Below are 17,599 nucleotides of genomic sequence, written 5' to 3' on the forward strand. Positions count from 1 at the left end.
CGCTGATTGTTGTTTTTGTGGCAAGTGTGCCCGTTGACTGGAAAGCACAAAACGCACCAAGAACGAAGCGAACTATTGTGAATGGGTGCACTCTTAGCGCGCGATTTTTGAATTAAGGAGCTTATGCTTATGCTGTGTATCCTAACTTCAATTAAGCGATATATGTTCTCTCCAGATGAACAACTTGTTGGCTCTAAGAAGCTGGATAAAGAAACAGAAAATATTCTCTACTAACAGTTACCATACGCAAAGTTAACATATACATTACATAGTTAGCCTTTAGCTTTAAATCGAAACTGAAACCTTTTATTTGTATAACAAGTTCACAGCCCAACGAACGTGTCGTGCTACAAAATTACTAGTTTTATTCTCAACTCCTGCAAAATCGTCAGTGTTTTGCAAAAATGTTGAAAAAATTCGTGGAAGTGAACGCCGAGTGCAGTCCCTCAAACAATCCCTATGAGATTCGTACCTTTCTGGGCAACGAAACGTCGCCGGAATGGAAGGCGGAGAACTGTCCGCCCCGCGATCGCGTATGTCAGAAAAAGCCTCCCAACTCCACGATCTCCCAAGTGCTAACCATCGAGGATGAGCTTCGTCGCATCCACCACAAGGCGGAGGAGTCCCGCTTCACAAAGCCCTATAAAAAGAAATGTGCCCTCTACGACGACTTAACCATGTGCATCGTGCCACAACGAACTCCAGCGGAGCTGAAGACCCATGCCGAGATGCGAGAGCGTATTCTGGCCGCACGAAAGGACTTTGGACTAGTCGAGCACGACGCCAAGGTCGAAAGGCCATGTCCCAAAGATCTCGTCGTCCTCAACAGTCCCATGGACATGGGCGAGGAGGAACAACAGGCGGAGGAGGGCGAGGAAGAGGAGGAGGGCGAGGTCAAGCCACAACTAGCTACCCCCGAATGCAGTTCTAATATGATAATTATTCCGGACAAACGCATGGTATGTTTAGAAATAGCTTAGAAACAATATTTCCCGATACAAATAAACTACGTATACCAAATTACCATCAATTCAAATGATCTGGGGATCATTAAATTTAAACATGATCATTATAAGCAGTGCTGGTTTATTATTTATCAAATCGAATTTGATTCATAACTAAGTTATGAAGTAAGATCTCTTATTGTTGTTGTTCTAAGAATAGACGAAGCTATGGCATTAATCTTAATTAAAATCGAAGGCCTACAGTACTTTTTTTGGTGAAATCAACGAGTTGTTGATTACATATAACAGTCGACTACACTGTGGCATAAATTTAGACTAGCTTTAACCTAGTTATACATTGATGTTTTTACTCGATCAATTCGATGTCATCGATATCGGCGTAAATACTTCCCGGTGGCAGTTCTGAAAGAGCTATAGCTCCAGGATCGGCTTGCCCATCTCCATCGGTAGTCGCCAGCGACAGGTTGTGATATGCTCCAGAAACAGCCTGTTGCTGCATGTGCACTCCCAGCTGGGAGATAAGTTCCAATGCCTGTACATCCGAGTTCATCAGAGCGAACTGGTGGATAATGGCTAGATGCGGAAAAACCCCATTCAGAAGGGTACTGGTTCCAGCGTTTATTTGAGCATCCGGGTTTTCCTGGTCGCCCTTTGCCTGCAGAGGTATTTCCCCTTCTGCAGCATCTGGTGTGCTGAAAGGTGAGGACATCATGGTGGGCTCACATGTTACCAGCTCCACTTCATCATCCCCCTCTGGATGATCGGACATCATACTGTTTTCGCTGGAGAGATTGACAAAATCTGCCATAACACCTTCTTTTGAGATTGCTTCGCCTGGATTATCCAGCTCCCGTTGCATGAAGTTCGGCAGTGCATGCTTAAACTCCACAATGATGTCTTCGACAGGCAGGTCCCCGTTCAAGGGACTCTCGCCCTGGTAGCCCAATTCATCGGCCTCATACTTGTACTTGTTCCGGAATCGGCTTAGCCATCGATAAGATGGTCTGAAGGATGGCAGGTTCAAGACAGCGGCCATCCGCATGGCGGTTTCCTTCAGTTTTTGGTTCCTTATGCTGATGTTCAAGTGCATTTGGATGCACCTTTCCACCCACTCGTGTAGAAGGAAGCTAATGGCACTCATTTCAAACTTGCGGCGCTTGCGCGTCATCTCTTCGATTATAATGGAGGCATCTGCTTCGCTTAAGGTGGCCAACTGCTGCAGCAGATCCTTTTTCTTATCCAAGATTCTACGTATTTGGGTGGCGCAGCAGTGGAACATCTTGGCCAAACTGTTCCTCGAGATGTTGGTCTCTTCATAGTAACGGATCACGGCAATCTTTTCGTAGAATGTCAGGATGTTACGCTCATTGCGACGGGATTTAATCTAAAATATAGAGAGAGGAAGAGTATAGGATTAACCCAAGATTAGTATTAAATATATTTTTAGCAAATTAATAAATTATTAGATATCTGCAACTATTAGGGAACATGCCACATTTGTTGACCACTTCCTATATCCTGACGAAAATTTCCATGCAGAAGTGTTACTGGGCGGATGAGTAATTATTTCTCTGAGTGTCCTATTTTTATGTGCATATATATATATATATATTTCTTTTCCAATAAGTTCTAAATAATTTGTACATTTATATGTTATTATTGCTTTGTATGAACATCGTGCACACATATTTATGTGTGCGAATTTGACATTAGACTGAAAACAGTAGTGGCCTATACAAACTGCAACACTAAACAAGCCGTAAGGGATTAACGGTCTCCGTTTTGATCATGCAAAGGGTGTGCATGTAAAGGACCTTGGTGGCAAGCCACGCAGCTCAAGGGTAAATGAATGTACGATATGCGTGCGATGTACATACGTATGTATATGCTTTGGTACACATGTATTGGTGTGACTGCCGCGTGTCCACTCGAGGCACGTTATAAAATCCACCCTCAGAGGGCCACACTTAAAGGCCAAGTTAACAGACATATCTGGTCCCCTTTACCCCTTGCGACAACTTACCCCTTTGGTGTTGCTGTTGTTGTTGCGACGCAACGTTGTTGTTGGCAAGGCGGCAATTGCAGCCATTTCAATAGTTGCAGTCAATTGCAACTAGGTTTCTGCTCTTTCCGTTCTCCTCCTTTTCCTTCTCCACTTCTTCTTTTCCGATAACTGCGCAGCAGCTTCTTGCGCTCTTACGGCTGTAGTCGTTCCGCTCTCGCGCCGCTTAGATCATGCGTCAGAGGGAGATAGCGATGTGTGCGTGCGAGACTCCTTTTTGAAGCTGAAAACGTAATGAAACAGAAATAAAAGCAATATTAATACTGTTGATGCAAATGGCTAAGCGTTTATTAGTCACTTTTTTTACGAGTGTTGTTGACACGGCACGTTCTCAAATTCGTTTTGCCTCTGTATTAGCTTTTGTTGTTGCGCCTCTGACATTTTTACAATTACTGAGTAATAACACACTTGTGTGCCCTGTTTCTGTTTCTTGGTTCCGCTCTTCGTTACTCTGCGCCTGTGTGTGTGTGCGTTCAGTGCTCGCTCCGTATGAAATAAAAACGGTTCACTATGCTCAATCCCTTTTGCATGGTGTTTGCTGTTGTAGCAACGCAGCTGTTACTTTTTCACAGTGCAGGTCAAGTAACTAGCGTCTTTCACTAAAAAGGGCATTAAACCACTAGGCAAAGGCTTAGATGAACTGACTGTACGAAGAGATTAGAGCTGATTCTGGCAAACCAGGGAAGCAAGCAAGCAAAATATTTTGGGTTCCATAAGTAATTATAGTTGGCATAGAAATAGGAATGGCGAATACAAAACAATATATTTTTTATATTAATAACAAATGTAGTTATCAACTGCAGAAAGAATAATTCTAGTAATAATGTCAGTTTTTCATGGCTTTCATGGCTGCAATCACAGTCCTTATCCCGAAAATACCACAATTACTTTGGGAACCCTGGTAACATCGACTACTTTTAAGGCGCTACTTGTTAATTTGCTGACCTTATGTATCCAGTATATGAATACATATCTGCACCTAAAGAGTGGTAAAGAGTATTTGCCCGCTGCTGTGCGCGTTGTTGGTCTATTGCATCGGCAGTGGGCATGGTATGCAAAAGCAGTGCGGTTGCAGTTGCTTCGCTCTTGTGTCATTTGCGTTTGCGTTTCGCCGCGTTTGTTGTTTGTTATGTATCAATTTTTGTTGTCGGTGGGAGGATTGGGCGCGTGGCGATGCCAGGTGGGGGGTGGCAAGACTATATGCTGGGTTACCGATTAAAATCCGATTCCTCGTCGGATTGCTCGCCGCAAAAACCTCGCTCTATCTTGGCTAATTACCTTTGCGTCGCAGATAAGAGCCTTTCTACTTTTACTCTTCCAACGATTCGTTTGGTGGTCGAACTGATATAAGCTCGCTCTGAGGTCTTAGGGGCGTTCATAGCTTCTTATCGTTCCAGATCGTTAATACATTTGGACAACAGAGAAATTTCCTATAATTCTTTCTTTTAAAATAACTGTCAAAAAAGGTATAGTTATCTGCATTTATGTATGTTTCAGGCACTAGAACAACAATTTTGTTCAGTATTCTTTTTATTTGCTATCTACTAGCTCTTTAAAAAAAGGTCCTTGCTATAAAACTATTAAATGAAGTTTACTCTTTTCAAGTTTTCTCTGTATATGCAAGCTCTGTTTTTCGAGGTGCCAGACCGCTGCTTACAAAACACTTGGCTGGTTATCCCCATATGCATGTGTGTGTGAGTTTCGCTGGGCGGCTGCACCTCGCAAATACCAAATTTAAGTGGAGTTTTTAGCCATCTCGAAGGTTGCTTTTGCAGTCTCAGCATCTTTGATGGAAGAGCTACCTTAAAGTTGAATTACTTCAGCAGTTCCTAGCTAATATCTATTTGTCTTTCTTCGAATGAGGTCTCTGGATGAAATTAATAACTTATGGTTATTTTCTTGTATTTCAATGACATTTAATTATGTATTATGAATATTCGTTTGCATAAGGAATGAGAAAAGAACATGTCCTTGGATCCTACTACATAATAATACTTCATTCATGAATAATATAAGCATTTATCTTCTCAAAGTATTGTTCTTAAAATAAAATATAATTAAGTGGACATACCACCACACCTGCCTTGCGGATGATCATGTGTCTGAAGTCCCCGTACGCGGAACACACCGAGCCCCATCGTAACCCCGCCTAGTTTGACATTTTGCCAGCTAGCTCGCCCATGGAAAGAGGGTTGCGTTGTTGGAATTGGAACCGACTTGTACTGTTGGCAAGTGCGCCTTGGTATTGGTGTTAGTATTGGTATTGACGTGGTCGTATGCTATAACAGTGCGATACTGCGCCGCTCACCTGGTTCACCTGGTCTCCGATTTGGATGCCTGTTGTTTCTGTTGTTGCTGCAGCACGCTACTTACTAGATGACTTGTTTGTTCTGCAGCCGAGGCAGCTTCGTATTTGCTCGGGGTCCGAGTTTCTGGTCTCGGGCTAGTCGGTTTTTGGTCTGGTTGGGTTTTTGGCTTTTGGTCGACCGAACGAACGAGAGCGATAAGATTCCGTGATGTGGCACTAAGCGCTGTTCGTTGTTTACTGCTCTGTGCATGGGACGCCTCTGTTGTTTGGTGGCCGTCATCGTGGCCAGCCAGCCATAGAGGCACACTCACCAACACAGACGCACTGCGAACCCATACACATATAGCACATGCCATCGTATACCGCATATAGCGCGGCGACATCAGGTCGTTATTGTCAGTCTAGTTGGCATTTCGTGCTTACCTTATGCCGCTAACTAACTTCTTGATGAGCGCAAAAAAAAGCGGAGGAGAAAAAACAGGCCTCCCGTAAATACCATCCATACCATACCTTGCCATACAACACAATACTGAAATTGCCATACCTAGACCAAGACAAAGACCCACGGTGCGTCGGGCATCGGTGGCGTATGCGTGCTATTTTCAGCCGCATTAAAAGCTTATGGCCATGGCCAGGAAAACCGAGTCGCCGAGTGAAAGCACAGAGCTTGCACAGAGCCAAGCGCTGATAACTGGCCATATGTTACCCAATCCATCGCTAGCCAAGACTATAAATGGACTAAATATTTCAATTGGCTGGCTGCACATATCCTTACTCTATCTGGGTTTTAACTATGTGCCCCTTTTGTTTTAATATTTCTTATGGCTTATTTCTTGTTACCAATTTATTCCGGTTGAATTTATAAGTTTTATTTGCAAATAATAATTGCACATGTAGACCTCATTGAATATTAATACAATCTTTAAAAAAAAAGTTATGATATAATTATACAACCTGCGCAGTTGGAGCTAAAGCGCCCCAAGAGTCGCATATACCTAAACGAAACTGAAGTTGGACCCTTGGAGGAGCTCCCCTTTTCATCTTACAATCCGCGAATCCTGCAAGAAGGCTTAGAAGGAGAAAACCTCAAGACCTTCGATATCATTGAGGGCTGCAGTCCGCAGGACCTGTGGACCTGGAATGTGGGCTATCAGAAAAGAGAGGAGCATATGGATCAGGAGTTCATATCCGCCTCCCTGCCCAAATATGGTGTGTAGTTAGCGGGTGGAACTATCTTTTCCCAAGAGATTTGCATTCCTAATCTAGGCTTTTCCAAATATCACAGAAAACGACGGCGAACTTACGCTCTATAATATACCACAACAGCTGGAGAAGACGTTTACTGCTGAGATTGTGTTTGGGAATCGGAACATCTATCCTGAACCAAAGAAGGAGCCTAACCGTTTGCAGTGAGTAATCTTATTTCTTTGCTAGCAATACTTAGTTAAAACTACCAAAAAACTAAAACCAAAAATATATAACTCGCTCTTACATTAAATCCAGGTACTATTATCGGCCTAGTGAAATCGGTGCGATAATAGTCGCTTTTGTAGAGACCTTTCGCCTGAATCCCGATTTCTGGACGGGATCTACTATGGATGGGATCCTAAAGCGCGGAGTGAAGTTGACCAAAAGGAGCGCCGACCTGAACTACAAGTCAGAGGTGAATGATTTCGATATCATCCAACAGGTGGCGGAACGAGACGCTGCCGTTGAGATTAAGATACACTTCTCGGGACTTTTGAAAAACGAACCGAATATGTACAAAGCACTTTCCCTATTCTTCTCCAAATACAATGCCTGCATCTTTACGTCCCGGGATCTCTTCCTGCTGATCTGGAAGCGATGCTTAAACTCGTTCTATATCTTCGATCCCAATGGACGGGATGAAAACTGCGAACGGAATTTCGAGGAGGGAAAGTGCTCACTGATGGCAACTCGCTATACGGAGCACTTGGTCCATTTGATCACCAAGTTCAGCGATCTGCAGCCGCAGGACGAATTCAATATCTTTGAGATATCGCTGACTCAGTATGGAAAACTTAAGGAGCCACCTATTAATTCGGCGGAAAACGAGGAGTACCACAAACTCTGGGCGCCAGTCAATGAGAACTTTGCGGTAAAAACTGCGGCCACAGGTGGCATTCACCAACCAATCTCCGGAAATGAGAAGAATGCATCGCTGGTTGTGTCATTGATAGCTCTGATTTACTCGGAATTTGAGCTAGCCAAGTTATGGAAACCGGGCACTGTGGATGACATCATAAGGTATGGTGTGGCCTACTATAAAACCCTTCGCAAGAAGTTCCGCCTGGATGGAAAACGCTGGAAGAACAAGAAGCCCCACTTGAATGTGGTGGATCTGCCAGAAATGTTCCTCATGGGTGCATTTAAGGCCACCGTTCGAAAGCATCCATTCATGATCAATGGTCATGTGGCGGATTGCAAGAACTATTTGGAATCCCAGCTAACGATGGCACTGCACCAGTTGTTCAACTTGCCCCAGTGGCCATCTGCCCTGCTTCAGATCGATAATTCAGTGATGGCTGTATGGCGGGATAGGGAGTTCTTCTATGTCTTCGATCCCTTCCGGCGGAATCGAACTGGTCTGGTGGTGGATCCCGATGACTATAGCATAAAGGGATTGGCCGTGCTGCAATTGCACGCCACCTTCGACTCCTTTGTCCGCGTGATCTACACGAATGCCCTGAAGATGCGACGTGGTGGTAAGTTCTTTATCCATGGCGTGAGGACTGGCTGCATCCGACCGCTGCAGGTGATGACCCCGCAGACAAACAGGTTCCCGGGATTGCAAATGGGTCTGCCCACCTTCACGGATGAACCACCAATGCCGGAGATAAAACAGAAGAAGAGTATTGAGAGTATACCGGAGGAGGATCGATTCCCCACAGTGGATGAAAAGGAAATGGTAGAAGAGCTCATCAATATGATCATCAATAGTATTATTAAGGAACTGCCAGAACCACAACCCAAAAGACCACATCTCTATAAGCCGGCCCAAAAGGTCCTCCTGCGCTCGGATCAAGAGAATCTGAAGGCTCTGCGGCTAAGAATCAAGCGGGGCTATGAGCTCGGTCAGGAGGAGGAGGAGGATCTGAAGAGGGTGTTAACGGTGGAGGAGGAGGTGGCTCTCAAGAGCAACTTCAAGGCGTTACCGGACGGCTCCTGGATCATTGTGGGAACCACTCAACTTCCCCAGTTGGACGAGGAGATGGCCAAACTGGGAGGTCTCCTGGCAGCCTTGGTAGCCATGGCTGTTTCAGCAAAGTATAAGCTGTCCACCTGGAATTCTGAACTAATCGAGTTTAGTTTGGAATCAGTAAACAGCTTTGGAGAAGATTATCAAAACTACGAGTACATATTGGCCTGCCTATTGGCCAAGAAATTACCGGATATTGCCATCGGCGAAAGCAACTTCAGTTTGGAGGTGAAGAAGGTGGTCAAGTCCTCGCCTATGGTTCCCCTTCGCCAAGTCCTTGTGGACCTACTTGTGGACAATAATAGGCTGCTCCTCGTTTGCCAGCGTTTCTCCTGCGTAATCTTTAAGCGCTATAACTTTGTCTACATGTTCATCGGATTTCCCTGCAATGCAATTGGCTATAGAAAGGGTGGTTCCGGTCCAGCTTGTCTTCTTCGATTTGTGGAACTAGATGCATTGATCAAGCGCATTGAATTCGGCTGCAATCCTCAGGGTTGTTCGGTTATGAACTTCATCGTGGCCTGCGTTCAAATGGTGGATAATAATCTCCATGGACGCTTTAGACCTTGGAGAAAGGAGGATGATGATAAGGAGGTCAAGCAAGAGACGGCCAGACAAAAGAGATTGCGCGAGCAAAGACTGGAGAAGATGCGCTACATCGACGAGGAGCTCCAAAAGGAGAAAGAGCGCATACAGATGTTCCTCAAGGCCAAACAGGAGCACATGGACCGCAAGGCTGGAATTAAACGTAAGTGCGACTATAATTATGAAATAGTGTGCTTTGTCTTTGAAGATCCTTGCTGAGAAGTAATTCATTACAAATGTTTCATATTTTTTTTAACTTTCAGCCGAGTACAGGGACATTGGCATCGACGAGGGTGAAGGCGAGGAGGGCGACGAGGAGGACGACATGCTTGGTGGGGAGGAGGGCGAAGAGGAAGGCGAAGAGGAGGTGGAATTGAAGCACCTACCAGGCAAGAAGTTACCCAAGGAAGTTCGCCGGGCATACAAGCCGCGTCCCATAATGTTTGGCTACAGAATGCGCGAGAAGGACTGCAACTTTAAGATCCAGGGCAGCCTGGCACTCGAGGGACGCGACGAGGGCTCATTCAAGACTATCAAGCCGTGCTACTTTGCCTCCGCCCTGGCCATCATCAGTTGCTCCTTGCGTCCCTTGAACCAATGGAACTCTTACCGCATCGATAGGGTCATCAATAATGCCAAGGCCATTTCCAAGGGTGTCTGCGAATTGGAATCAGTTTTCGAACGGGTGGTCCGCCACGTTACCATTGATGATTACGAGTTTGACATCTGGATCCGTTGCTTTGAGCCGGCTGGCATGTGGACTCCTACCCCGGTGAAGAAACCTGGCACTCCGGAAGTAGGTCTCATGATCTTCAAGAAGAAGTTCGGCAAGCTATTGAACCTGCGGAAATATATGATTATCTTCACGCCCAATGGAAGTTATGCCATCTATCACGACGAGTTCTTCCACGTCTTTGATCCCTACGGCAGTATGGAGAAACCTGGACAGGATGAGGAGGAGGAGAACGAGGGCGATGAGGAGGGCGGTAAGAAGAAGAAAAGATGCCCAAAGGGACCTAAGAGGTGGCCCGAAAGGAATACTGCCTCCTGGGTTCTGCTCTATGATGTTGATTCCCTGCTTAAGTACATCGACGAACGGAGTGCCGTGAAGAACTGGAAGGAGAAGAACCAGTATAGGTTCTTCGTGGTTGATGTCCTGTCACACAAAAAGGCCGCACCGAATGCCAGAATCCTTCAGCTGCTTACCGATCTCTCGATCCCAATGACATGTACAAATAAGCAGTATGGCAGACCGGAATACGAGATTTGTGCCACCAATGAATCCCTGGGATGGCTAGAACTGGAGAACTGCCTGCCCGTGTGGAGCAGATTGAATCGACGGAATACGGCGGGCAAGTATCGCAACCTGCCCATCAGCAAGATAAAGAAGTTCGACGTCGAGATCGAGGGTCGCCTATGGTCCCTGTGGGGCAATCTCCATCCAGAGGCTCCTGTCTTCGAGGACGAGGTAAGAGGTCGTCAGTATCTGGGCTGCTATGTGATGGCCTGCTGTGCGGCCAGCGTTTATCGGTTGATGGACTGGAGTCCACATCTTCTCGACACCATTGTGGTCAGCGGAAGCACCTATTTCAAGGAGAGCATCGATCAGATCAGCAAGGAGGACTACGAATTCTCGCTGGAGAACCTCAACATCGACTGCTCTATGGACACCATCAACTTTGTGGTGCATATCGAGCACGTGTGTTACGGAAAACTGTATCGGGTCCCCACGTTCAATCGAATGAATCTATCCGAGGCCCTGATCTACTTCTTCAGCCACTATCAGTTCGGAATTGTGAGTGTGCGAAAGCGGTCACTGGCCATTGGGTTCTGCCCCAGCCACGATGGCGGATACTTTATGTACGATTGCCAGGAGAAGGATCATCCACTGTTCCCCAAGCAGCAAGGTGCTTCCTACATGCTGCGCACCCGGCACCTACAGGTCCTCCTCTACTGCGTAGTGGTCACGCTAAATGTGCCATTCTACAACATAGACTTCAGCATCCACAAGGTAGAGATGTTGCGCGAAGGAGCCACCGTGGAGAACGAAGAGGAGGAGGGTGGCGAAGAGGGAGGTGCTTGACGGGATTTAGCAGGAACAGTCGCTTGGTATTTGTTGGCTATGGATCTCTAAATTCTTTTTTACTCATTGTTTGGATAAAATTTATGGAAAGTATTAATAATATATATAATCTCTTTTTAATTTGATAGTTTTGATTAGCTCCAAAGGTTAATTAAAACAAAGAGCAAATACAAACACTTCAGATGTGACTAATATAATTCAGATAGGATTACCTAAAGCATAGTCGTCCTCAAATTCGAAATTTAATATGCTCTTTAAGAACTAAGATAAACATTTAACAACAATCGATGTCGTCATTGGGTGACTCGATTTTGAGTGACTCAATGCCGCAGACGACGCTGTTCCTCGGCTTGTTTGTAGTGATAGCCATCGGCACGGAGTTCGTGGGCGGGCTCCGGTTCCAGCTGTTCTTGGGTCTCCACATCGGAGGGAGCCATGGGCTGCTGAACATCCAGAACGTATGTTGGTTGCTGCTCCTCCTGCACTTGCTGCTCCTGCAGTTGTTGGGGCTGCTGCTCCTGGGGCGCATCGTGCATCTGGATCTGCTGCATCTGCTCCTGATATTGCTGGTAGGTCAGCTGCTGCTCAGAAACTGGTGCGGGAGGCAGGTAACGGTGGGCGAGCTCTGGCTGTTGCTGGAACTTCTCCATGACAGCTTCCTGGGGTGTCATCACTTCGATCTGGGGCATCATCATTTGCTCAATGGCCATCTGAACTGGAACTGCTACGGGTGCAGGTGCAGGTGGCAGGTAGCGAGAGGAGGGCATGGCTTCTTGCTGATCTACTGCAGCGGGAGGAGTGAGAAGGCTGCTGGGCATGGGCTCCATCTGACCCTGTTCATTTGGACGCATGTACTCCACTTGCTCGGGCAGCTCTCGCAGCTCCTGCTGCTCGATGCTCATGGACACAGCGTGCTCCGGACGGGGTGGCGGAAGGTAGCTGGTGCTGGGCTGTAAGTGGGACACATCGGCGGCGGCCAGGCAGGCGCACAATGCGAGGGTCAGGACGTAGGTTTTCTGAGAAGGATGAAGGTATTGAGAAGTTTTTTAAACTGTAAAAATTAAGGTTCAAAATTATCCAAAACATTATTTTATAAGTATTTTTATAAATTGAAATTTGTTAAATATCCGCTTTATTTAGAACTATTTCTTTAATTCTTTTTAGTGCTATTTCATATCCTCTGTTATCCTCTTACGGAGTTTCAAAATCCTCGCCTAATACTTACCATCTTGTTGGATGTATGGCTGTGGAGCGTCTGATGTCGGAACAGATCGAAGTTATGATATTTATACGAGTACAGCTTCAATGGAGACCTTCGCCTGCGACAGCCAATAAGTTAAGGTAGTGGGTTTCGGGGCGAGTTCCGTTATTTGATTTGTCGACGGTTTTGGGCTTTGATTTTCTTTAGTTTTTGCGCATCTCAACAAACAATTTGACAAACAAACATTCGAATGGCTAAATATCCAAGTATTCCAGCTGATTCATCACCACTGCCCGGCCGCCAAGCAAACCATAGCAATTCGATCCCATACGATCCAAGTCGAGCCTCAATTGGACTCACCTTAAGCCGCTTTTGGCTATTTTATTACCCTTGCAGTGGGTAGTGTGATTATTAGTGCACACAAGGAAGTGATTCTATCTAAATAAATACATACATTACATTTAAATTAACAATAAATACATTAAGCAAAATATCTGCTCTATGAACATATATATATATATATATATATATATTATATTTATAACAAACTGTATCCAAATCATATAACAGTTTATAAGACTTTAAAATTCTATTGCAAAATGAAAATGATTCTATTCATTAATATTATCTTTATCCATATTATAATATTCATATAGGTTGTGATACTTCGTACAATTATTAATATATTTCTTTAAGTTTAATATACATTCTAAAATAGAGTATTCAAACGTCACCGTGCCAAAAGACGTTTTTCTTCATTTTTAGCTTTTCTCCTCTCTTTATTTCTGTCCTCACCTGCTGACAGGTGCCACTTGACGGGGCGTTTGACAATCTCAATTGGGCTCGAGAGCTCCGGCTCGAGGCGTATAAACTGGAGTACGGTTGGTCTGGGAATCCAAGGTTCCCCGAATTCGCTTTTCACTCTGTGAGTTTTGCACGTACCCTCCTGACCTTCTTCTTCGGATTTCACGGTCAATGGATAGATTGTCCAACCCCGGGCGAAGATCTGTTCGAATCTCCAAAGGGGCCGGACCGGAAAAGCAAACATAGGAACTTGAGTGTAAATGGGTTATTTCCTTTAAAAATGGTTATTTTTATTTCATATTTTCATATTTTTTGAAACAATGCTTTATTTTTCGTTATTAATCCAGTTACTCTTAAAGTAAAAGGGAAAGAAGAATCAAACGTTTCCGTATCAAGTATATATCAGGATTAATATGTCGGTATGAACGTCGAGATCTTAGGAACTATAAAAGCTAAGACGAAGCGCAAGCTTGTTGGCTGCCACAGAATGTTGACAAAAAGAATGATTAACTAGTGTCTTTGGTTTAGCTTTCTCGTTCGCACTTCCACTAGCTGAGTAACGGGAATCTGAAGGTCGAGGAAATCAACTATAGTGTTCAGTTTACATTTTTTTTATAGTTTATTTGTTATTAATTTATTCCAATCTAGTTGTCAGGTTTTCTAAAGTCCAACTGCATTTGAATAAATTTTTTTGTTTTCACACTGTTTACATTCCCATTTATGGGAACAGAAACAAAAAACTTTAACCAATTTTATATATAATTATTTCGGTAGCGCTTTTATAAATTATCTAATTATTAAAAATTATTAGATCCGAAATGCTAATGATTTGATTGAGACTGCATCAGCTTCTGGCATTAGTTTGGTCATCAAGAACTCACAAGACGCCAGTATGGCTAACCAACTGAAAAATTGGGCCGTGGATGCCGTAGATCCTCCGAAAAAAGGGACATCCTACACCATACTGCCCAATAGGCATGGATATTTAAATCGGAAAGTTAAGCTACCACATATTGATGATGCCTCGCCACCTGTTACACCACTTAACGTGTCCTCAAAACCCAGAACTCCACCCCAGACGGATAAAGGCACCGTACCCAACGTAAGTCCAGTAAAAGAGTCGAAAAAAGCGGATACCGTAAGGCGAACTACACCATCTCCAAAAGCTAAAGGCATCGAACTCTTACGATCTACGCCACCTGTGAGCTTAGAATTACCACCAAATGGTGGTATTTACTTGCCGCCATCTGAAAGGTACCGAAAGCATCGCGATGACCAACATCACCAACCAGGCAAATCTGGTCCTGATCCTTCGGTCAAGGATATCAAGAATCTTCAGGGTCACTTTGCTGCCGATGATTCCAAGCCGGGCACCTCCAGGCAGGGAAGCCATGTTCAGGGCTTTCCCAGCAGTAAAGTGAAAGATTTAAGTTCCAGCCACCTCAGGCTTCAAAATGAAATTATCAAGAAACGGCGACAACTGAGGAAGTTGACGTCAATGCGATCGAGGCTCAATGTGGAAGAAGAGATGACTCGATTGGAACTGGATGAGCTGGAGAAAAGTTATCATCGGTCGCCAACAGGACGAAGTGAGCGACAGAGTGGCGGCGCTAACATCACATTATCACGAACAGAGTCGAAAATTCAAAACGGAATATCAACGGAACTTGACGCCCTTCTGAAAGCTCTTCGCGAAAATAATTTAACATTTCTGAACGAAGATCAGAAATCGCTGGACAGTCCGAACCCATCAGAGAGTTGTCCTCTGGTAACGGAAACGGAAAAGGGAAGTGAGGCAGACACCGCCGAAACATGTCTAGATAACACCTCATCGACGGCTTGTGAATCTGCGATGACTCACATATTTGATATACCTATCCCTTGTCAGCTGAGAAACCCCCTTGCATCCACAGCCGAGGTGAGATACTTCTTGCCCTGTGACCATTATCCCAACAATATCGATGTATCGCAGCCCTCGATCGGGCCTCCCAAGATTTGCCATTTAGTGTCCTCGGCACAAAGGGCACTTTACACTCGCTTCGTCAACAATCCGTTGGATGTAGTAAGACTAGTCCGAAGTATGAACGAATCGACGGAAGTGTCCTTAAACGCGCCCAGAGCTCAGTTCTCCACCATAACATGTGAGGATAAGGAACTGCTGCGTCTGATCGTGACGAAACCGCATGTGACCAGGATGGAAACAGACAAGGAACTGGATGTTTCCCGAGCACCAGTCCGTTGTCCCGATTACAACTGCCAGCGGATGAGCTTTGTCTCGGATTTTAATACCCACATGTGGCATACTCATCGATCTTTGGCCATGGAGTGTATTATGCCGGGGCACACCAATACCTTCTTATTGGACACCAACATAACCCTGCTGGACAAGCCGAAGTGTCACATGGTGTATATGGTGCGGAATAAGATTATCGACAGCCAGGCCGAGGATTTGAAAGATCTGTTGCCCGTACTGCTGATGTGTGCTCGCACCCACTGGGCGAATTCTTTCGGTTATTCGGAACATTGGGATGCCCGAGAAGTCAGCGAGGAAAATCCCGTTCTCGATAAAGAGTTCCTTGTTCTCTGGCTGACCGGAGTTGTTCCCCGTGATATGAAACTACTGGCCACCATTTCGGTCTGGTCCACTCTGGGTCCCCAGATGGCCGATTGCGTTGACGTTAACACTGGTTATATCTACGATATTCGGGAACCTAGCGAATTGGGCCGAATCGTCCGCAGTCGGAGCTCCATGATCCTGCCCATGAGCATGATCTCGCAAATGACCGATAATGGGAGCAGATTCCTGCCCGTTCAGGTGAAGATTCATTAAAGTTTTCAGTACTGTTCTAACGGAAATACAACTTACATACATTTTTATAAGAATTGATTTATGTGGTTTTTGTTTGGGCAGTACTAAGTATTCGTGAATGAATGATTCATGAATGATTCACAAATGAATATTTTGAATGATTCAGTACATAGAAATGAATTTTTTTCAAGCAATTGCATACTTCTAGGCTTTGCGTTGGGTCTCCTCTTTATAGTCGGAAAAACTAGTTGCCTACTTTCCTGGAATCTCTATTGATGGGCGTTTAAGAAAGGAATAGTTACGATTTAGTAAAGGATTTTGCCACTCAATATAAAAAAAGGTTCTCAAGTTTATACGCTGCCTTTTCTGTCTAATACAAGGATCACCAATATCATTATCTTAGTTGACAAAAGATATTTCACTTTTTGTGTGTCAGCTCTTTATTCTATTCAGGTATAGGAAAACTAAAATTTAGACTTATAAAAATTTTCTCGGCCCTAAATTGTCCGTTCCACGAGGAATTTGCCTTTTTTTCGTTTCAATCCCACAATCAGTGGGAGCCGACCGAACCATGTCATCGCAGTTTCGTGAGAAGCGCGGATTAGCTAGCAGTGCCAATAATGAACTGCCCACCATGGATCCCAACGAAAGTGACTTCGCTCTGGAGCTGAAGCCAGCACCCAAACGGACCTGCATTCCGGAGCACCAACGCCAGAGATTGGCCAGCTCAGACACCAAGTGAGTTTTTGTTTGTTAACCATATTTATTCTCGTCAGTGGTCCGAGTAACAGGTTGAAGAATATAAACTACCAAAAAATAATATTATTTATTATTAGTTCGATTTATGAAGATTATACCTAATTGCTTGTTTATTTGGAAAAATGCCCAGAATTATATAAAATATATAACATCTCTTTCTTTTAGCGTCTATCAGAGTGAGAGCATGTTTGATATACCGGACAAGTCCTGGTCAGTCCTGTATTTTGGATACGGAAAAGACAGGACCTCGAAATAGCTGTAATAGAAAGTCATACTAGAACAACATTTCGTTTTGCACTACTTTAAATGGAATGTCTGCATCCGCCTGGCCCACTGATTGACTCCTTCGCCACAACATCCATCCACCACGCCATTCATCCATCAGATGTCGCGAAATGTTACACATATTAAATTTAAATTCACCCTTGTGCCAGTGCATATTGTATCTTTTTGTGTGGGTTTTCGTTGGGATGGCTGCAATTGATGATCGCGTGGCTTCTGGTGATTCTGATTCGTACGATTGTGATTAATGGAGACGGCGTCATTGAGCTCGATCTCCGGCGCTCCAGACACACTCGTACTATACGAGTAGTACTATGATATTTGCACACAGATCGCAGAACGATCCATGATATCATTCATGCCCGCCGACACATTGAGCCATGATATCTCTTGAGAAGTGTCAAACGAGCATTCCTATTTAAAGCGGAAATAATGGCTTAATGAGACAAATGACGCGATACTGACACATCTGACAGTTTCTCTAAATACGTGTGAGTTTCATGAAATGGATGCCCAATTTA

At 44.6% G+C, this 17,599-nt stretch overlaps 5 protein-coding genes across 8 annotated transcripts; 3 read left to right on the plus strand and 2 right to left on the minus strand.

The window, feature by feature from the left end:
* Positions 1 to 296: 296 nt before the first annotated feature.
* Positions 297 to 11,343, plus strand: LOC6616435. 2 transcript variants are annotated; one of them, XM_032718645.1, is made up of 5 exons: positions 297 to 959; positions 6,298 to 6,544; positions 6,621 to 6,744; positions 6,839 to 9,303; positions 9,404 to 11,343. In XM_032718645.1, the coding sequence occupies exons 1-5, from the start codon at positions 405 to 407 to the stop codon at positions 11,221 to 11,223; spliced, it is 5,211 nt and encodes a 1,736-aa protein (XP_032574536.1). In that variant the 5' UTR covers positions 297 to 404; the 3' UTR covers positions 11,224 to 11,343. The 2 variants fall into 2 exon arrangements, with proteins under 2 accessions (XP_032574536.1, XP_032574537.1); XM_032718646.1 differs by lacking the exon at positions 297 to 959 and having other exon boundaries at positions 6,380 to 6,544; positions 6,602 to 6,744.
* Positions 1,056 to 5,595, minus strand: LOC6616436. 3 transcript variants are annotated; one of them, XM_032718649.1, is made up of 3 exons: positions 5,401 to 5,595; positions 2,989 to 3,250; positions 1,056 to 2,349 (listed from the first exon to the last, which is right to left on the minus strand). In XM_032718649.1, exons 2-3 carry the CDS (start codon positions 3,052 to 3,054, stop codon positions 1,312 to 1,314), a joined length of 1,104 nt encoding a protein of 367 aa, XP_032574540.1. In that variant the 5' UTR covers positions 3,055 to 3,250; positions 5,401 to 5,595; the 3' UTR covers positions 1,056 to 1,311. The 3 variants fall into 3 exon arrangements, with proteins under 3 accessions (XP_032574540.1, XP_002040797.1, XP_032574538.1); XM_002040761.2 differs by having other exon boundaries at positions 5,336 to 5,595; XM_032718647.1 differs by lacking the exon at positions 5,401 to 5,595 and adding an exon at positions 3,326 to 3,522.
* Positions 11,344 to 11,391: 48 nt separating the features above from the next.
* Positions 11,392 to 12,556, minus strand: LOC6616437 (glutenin, low molecular weight subunit; the record flags this gene model as incomplete). Its single annotated transcript, XM_032718065.1, has 2 exons — positions 11,392 to 12,239; positions 12,449 to 12,556. Coding segments are annotated over 2 exons (804 nt in total), but the record flags the coding sequence as incomplete, so codon positions are not given.
* Positions 12,557 to 13,908: 1,352 nt separating this feature from the next.
* Positions 13,909 to 16,084, plus strand: LOC6616438. The gene has a single exon (XM_032719405.1). It carries the CDS (start codon positions 14,121 to 14,123, stop codon positions 16,056 to 16,058), a length of 1,938 nt encoding a protein of 645 aa, XP_032575296.1. The 5' UTR covers positions 13,909 to 14,120; the 3' UTR covers positions 16,059 to 16,084.
* A 324-nt stretch (positions 16,085 to 16,408) lies between these two features.
* Positions 16,409 to 17,227, plus strand: LOC6616439. Its single transcript, XM_002040764.2, has 2 exons — positions 16,409 to 16,775; positions 16,962 to 17,227. Exons 1-2 carry the CDS (start codon positions 16,609 to 16,611, stop codon positions 17,050 to 17,052), a joined length of 258 nt encoding a protein of 85 aa, XP_002040800.1. The 5' UTR covers positions 16,409 to 16,608; the 3' UTR covers positions 17,053 to 17,227.
* The last annotated feature ends 372 nt before the right edge of the window (positions 17,228 to 17,599 follow it).

The sequence above is a fragment of the Drosophila sechellia genome, chromosome 3L, assembly GCF_004382195.2.
Source record: "Drosophila sechellia strain sech25 chromosome 3L, ASM438219v1, whole genome shotgun sequence".
Taxonomy (NCBI): Eukaryota; Metazoa; Arthropoda; class Insecta; order Diptera; family Drosophilidae; genus Drosophila; species Drosophila sechellia.

What these genes read in the sequence shown, in the direction of transcription:
- LOC6616438 (XM_032719405.1), top strand. Translation starts at nt 14,121, where the DNA reads ATGGCTAACCAACTGAAAAATTGGGCCGTGGATGCCGTAGATCCTCCG.
- LOC6616436 (XM_032718649.1), bottom strand. Translation starts at nt 3,054, where the DNA reads ATGGCTGCAATTGCCGCCTTGCCAACAACAACGTTGCGTCGCAACAAC. An exon ending in ACAACAGCAACACCAAAGGG is followed by an intron (nt 2,350 to 2,988) that starts GTAAGTTGTCGC and finishes TCTATATTTTAG; the next exon opens with ATTAAATCCCGTCGCAATGA.
- LOC6616435 (XM_032718645.1), top strand. Translation starts at nt 405, where the DNA reads ATGTTGAAAAAATTCGTGGAAGTGAACGCCGAGTGCAGTCCCTCAAAC. An exon ending in CGCCTCCCTGCCCAAATATG is followed by an intron (nt 6,545 to 6,620) that starts GTGTGTAGTTAG and finishes CAAATATCACAG; the next exon opens with AAAACGACGGCGAACTTACG. An exon ending in CCGCAAGGCTGGAATTAAAC is followed by an intron (nt 9,304 to 9,403) that starts GTAAGTGCGACT and finishes TTTAACTTTCAG; the next exon opens with CCGAGTACAGGGACATTGGC.
- LOC6616439 (XM_002040764.2), top strand. Translation starts at nt 16,609, where the DNA reads ATGTCATCGCAGTTTCGTGAGAAGCGCGGATTAGCTAGCAGTGCCAAT. An exon ending in TTGGCCAGCTCAGACACCAA is followed by an intron (nt 16,776 to 16,961) that starts GTGAGTTTTTGT and finishes TCTTTCTTTTAG; the next exon opens with CGTCTATCAGAGTGAGAGCA.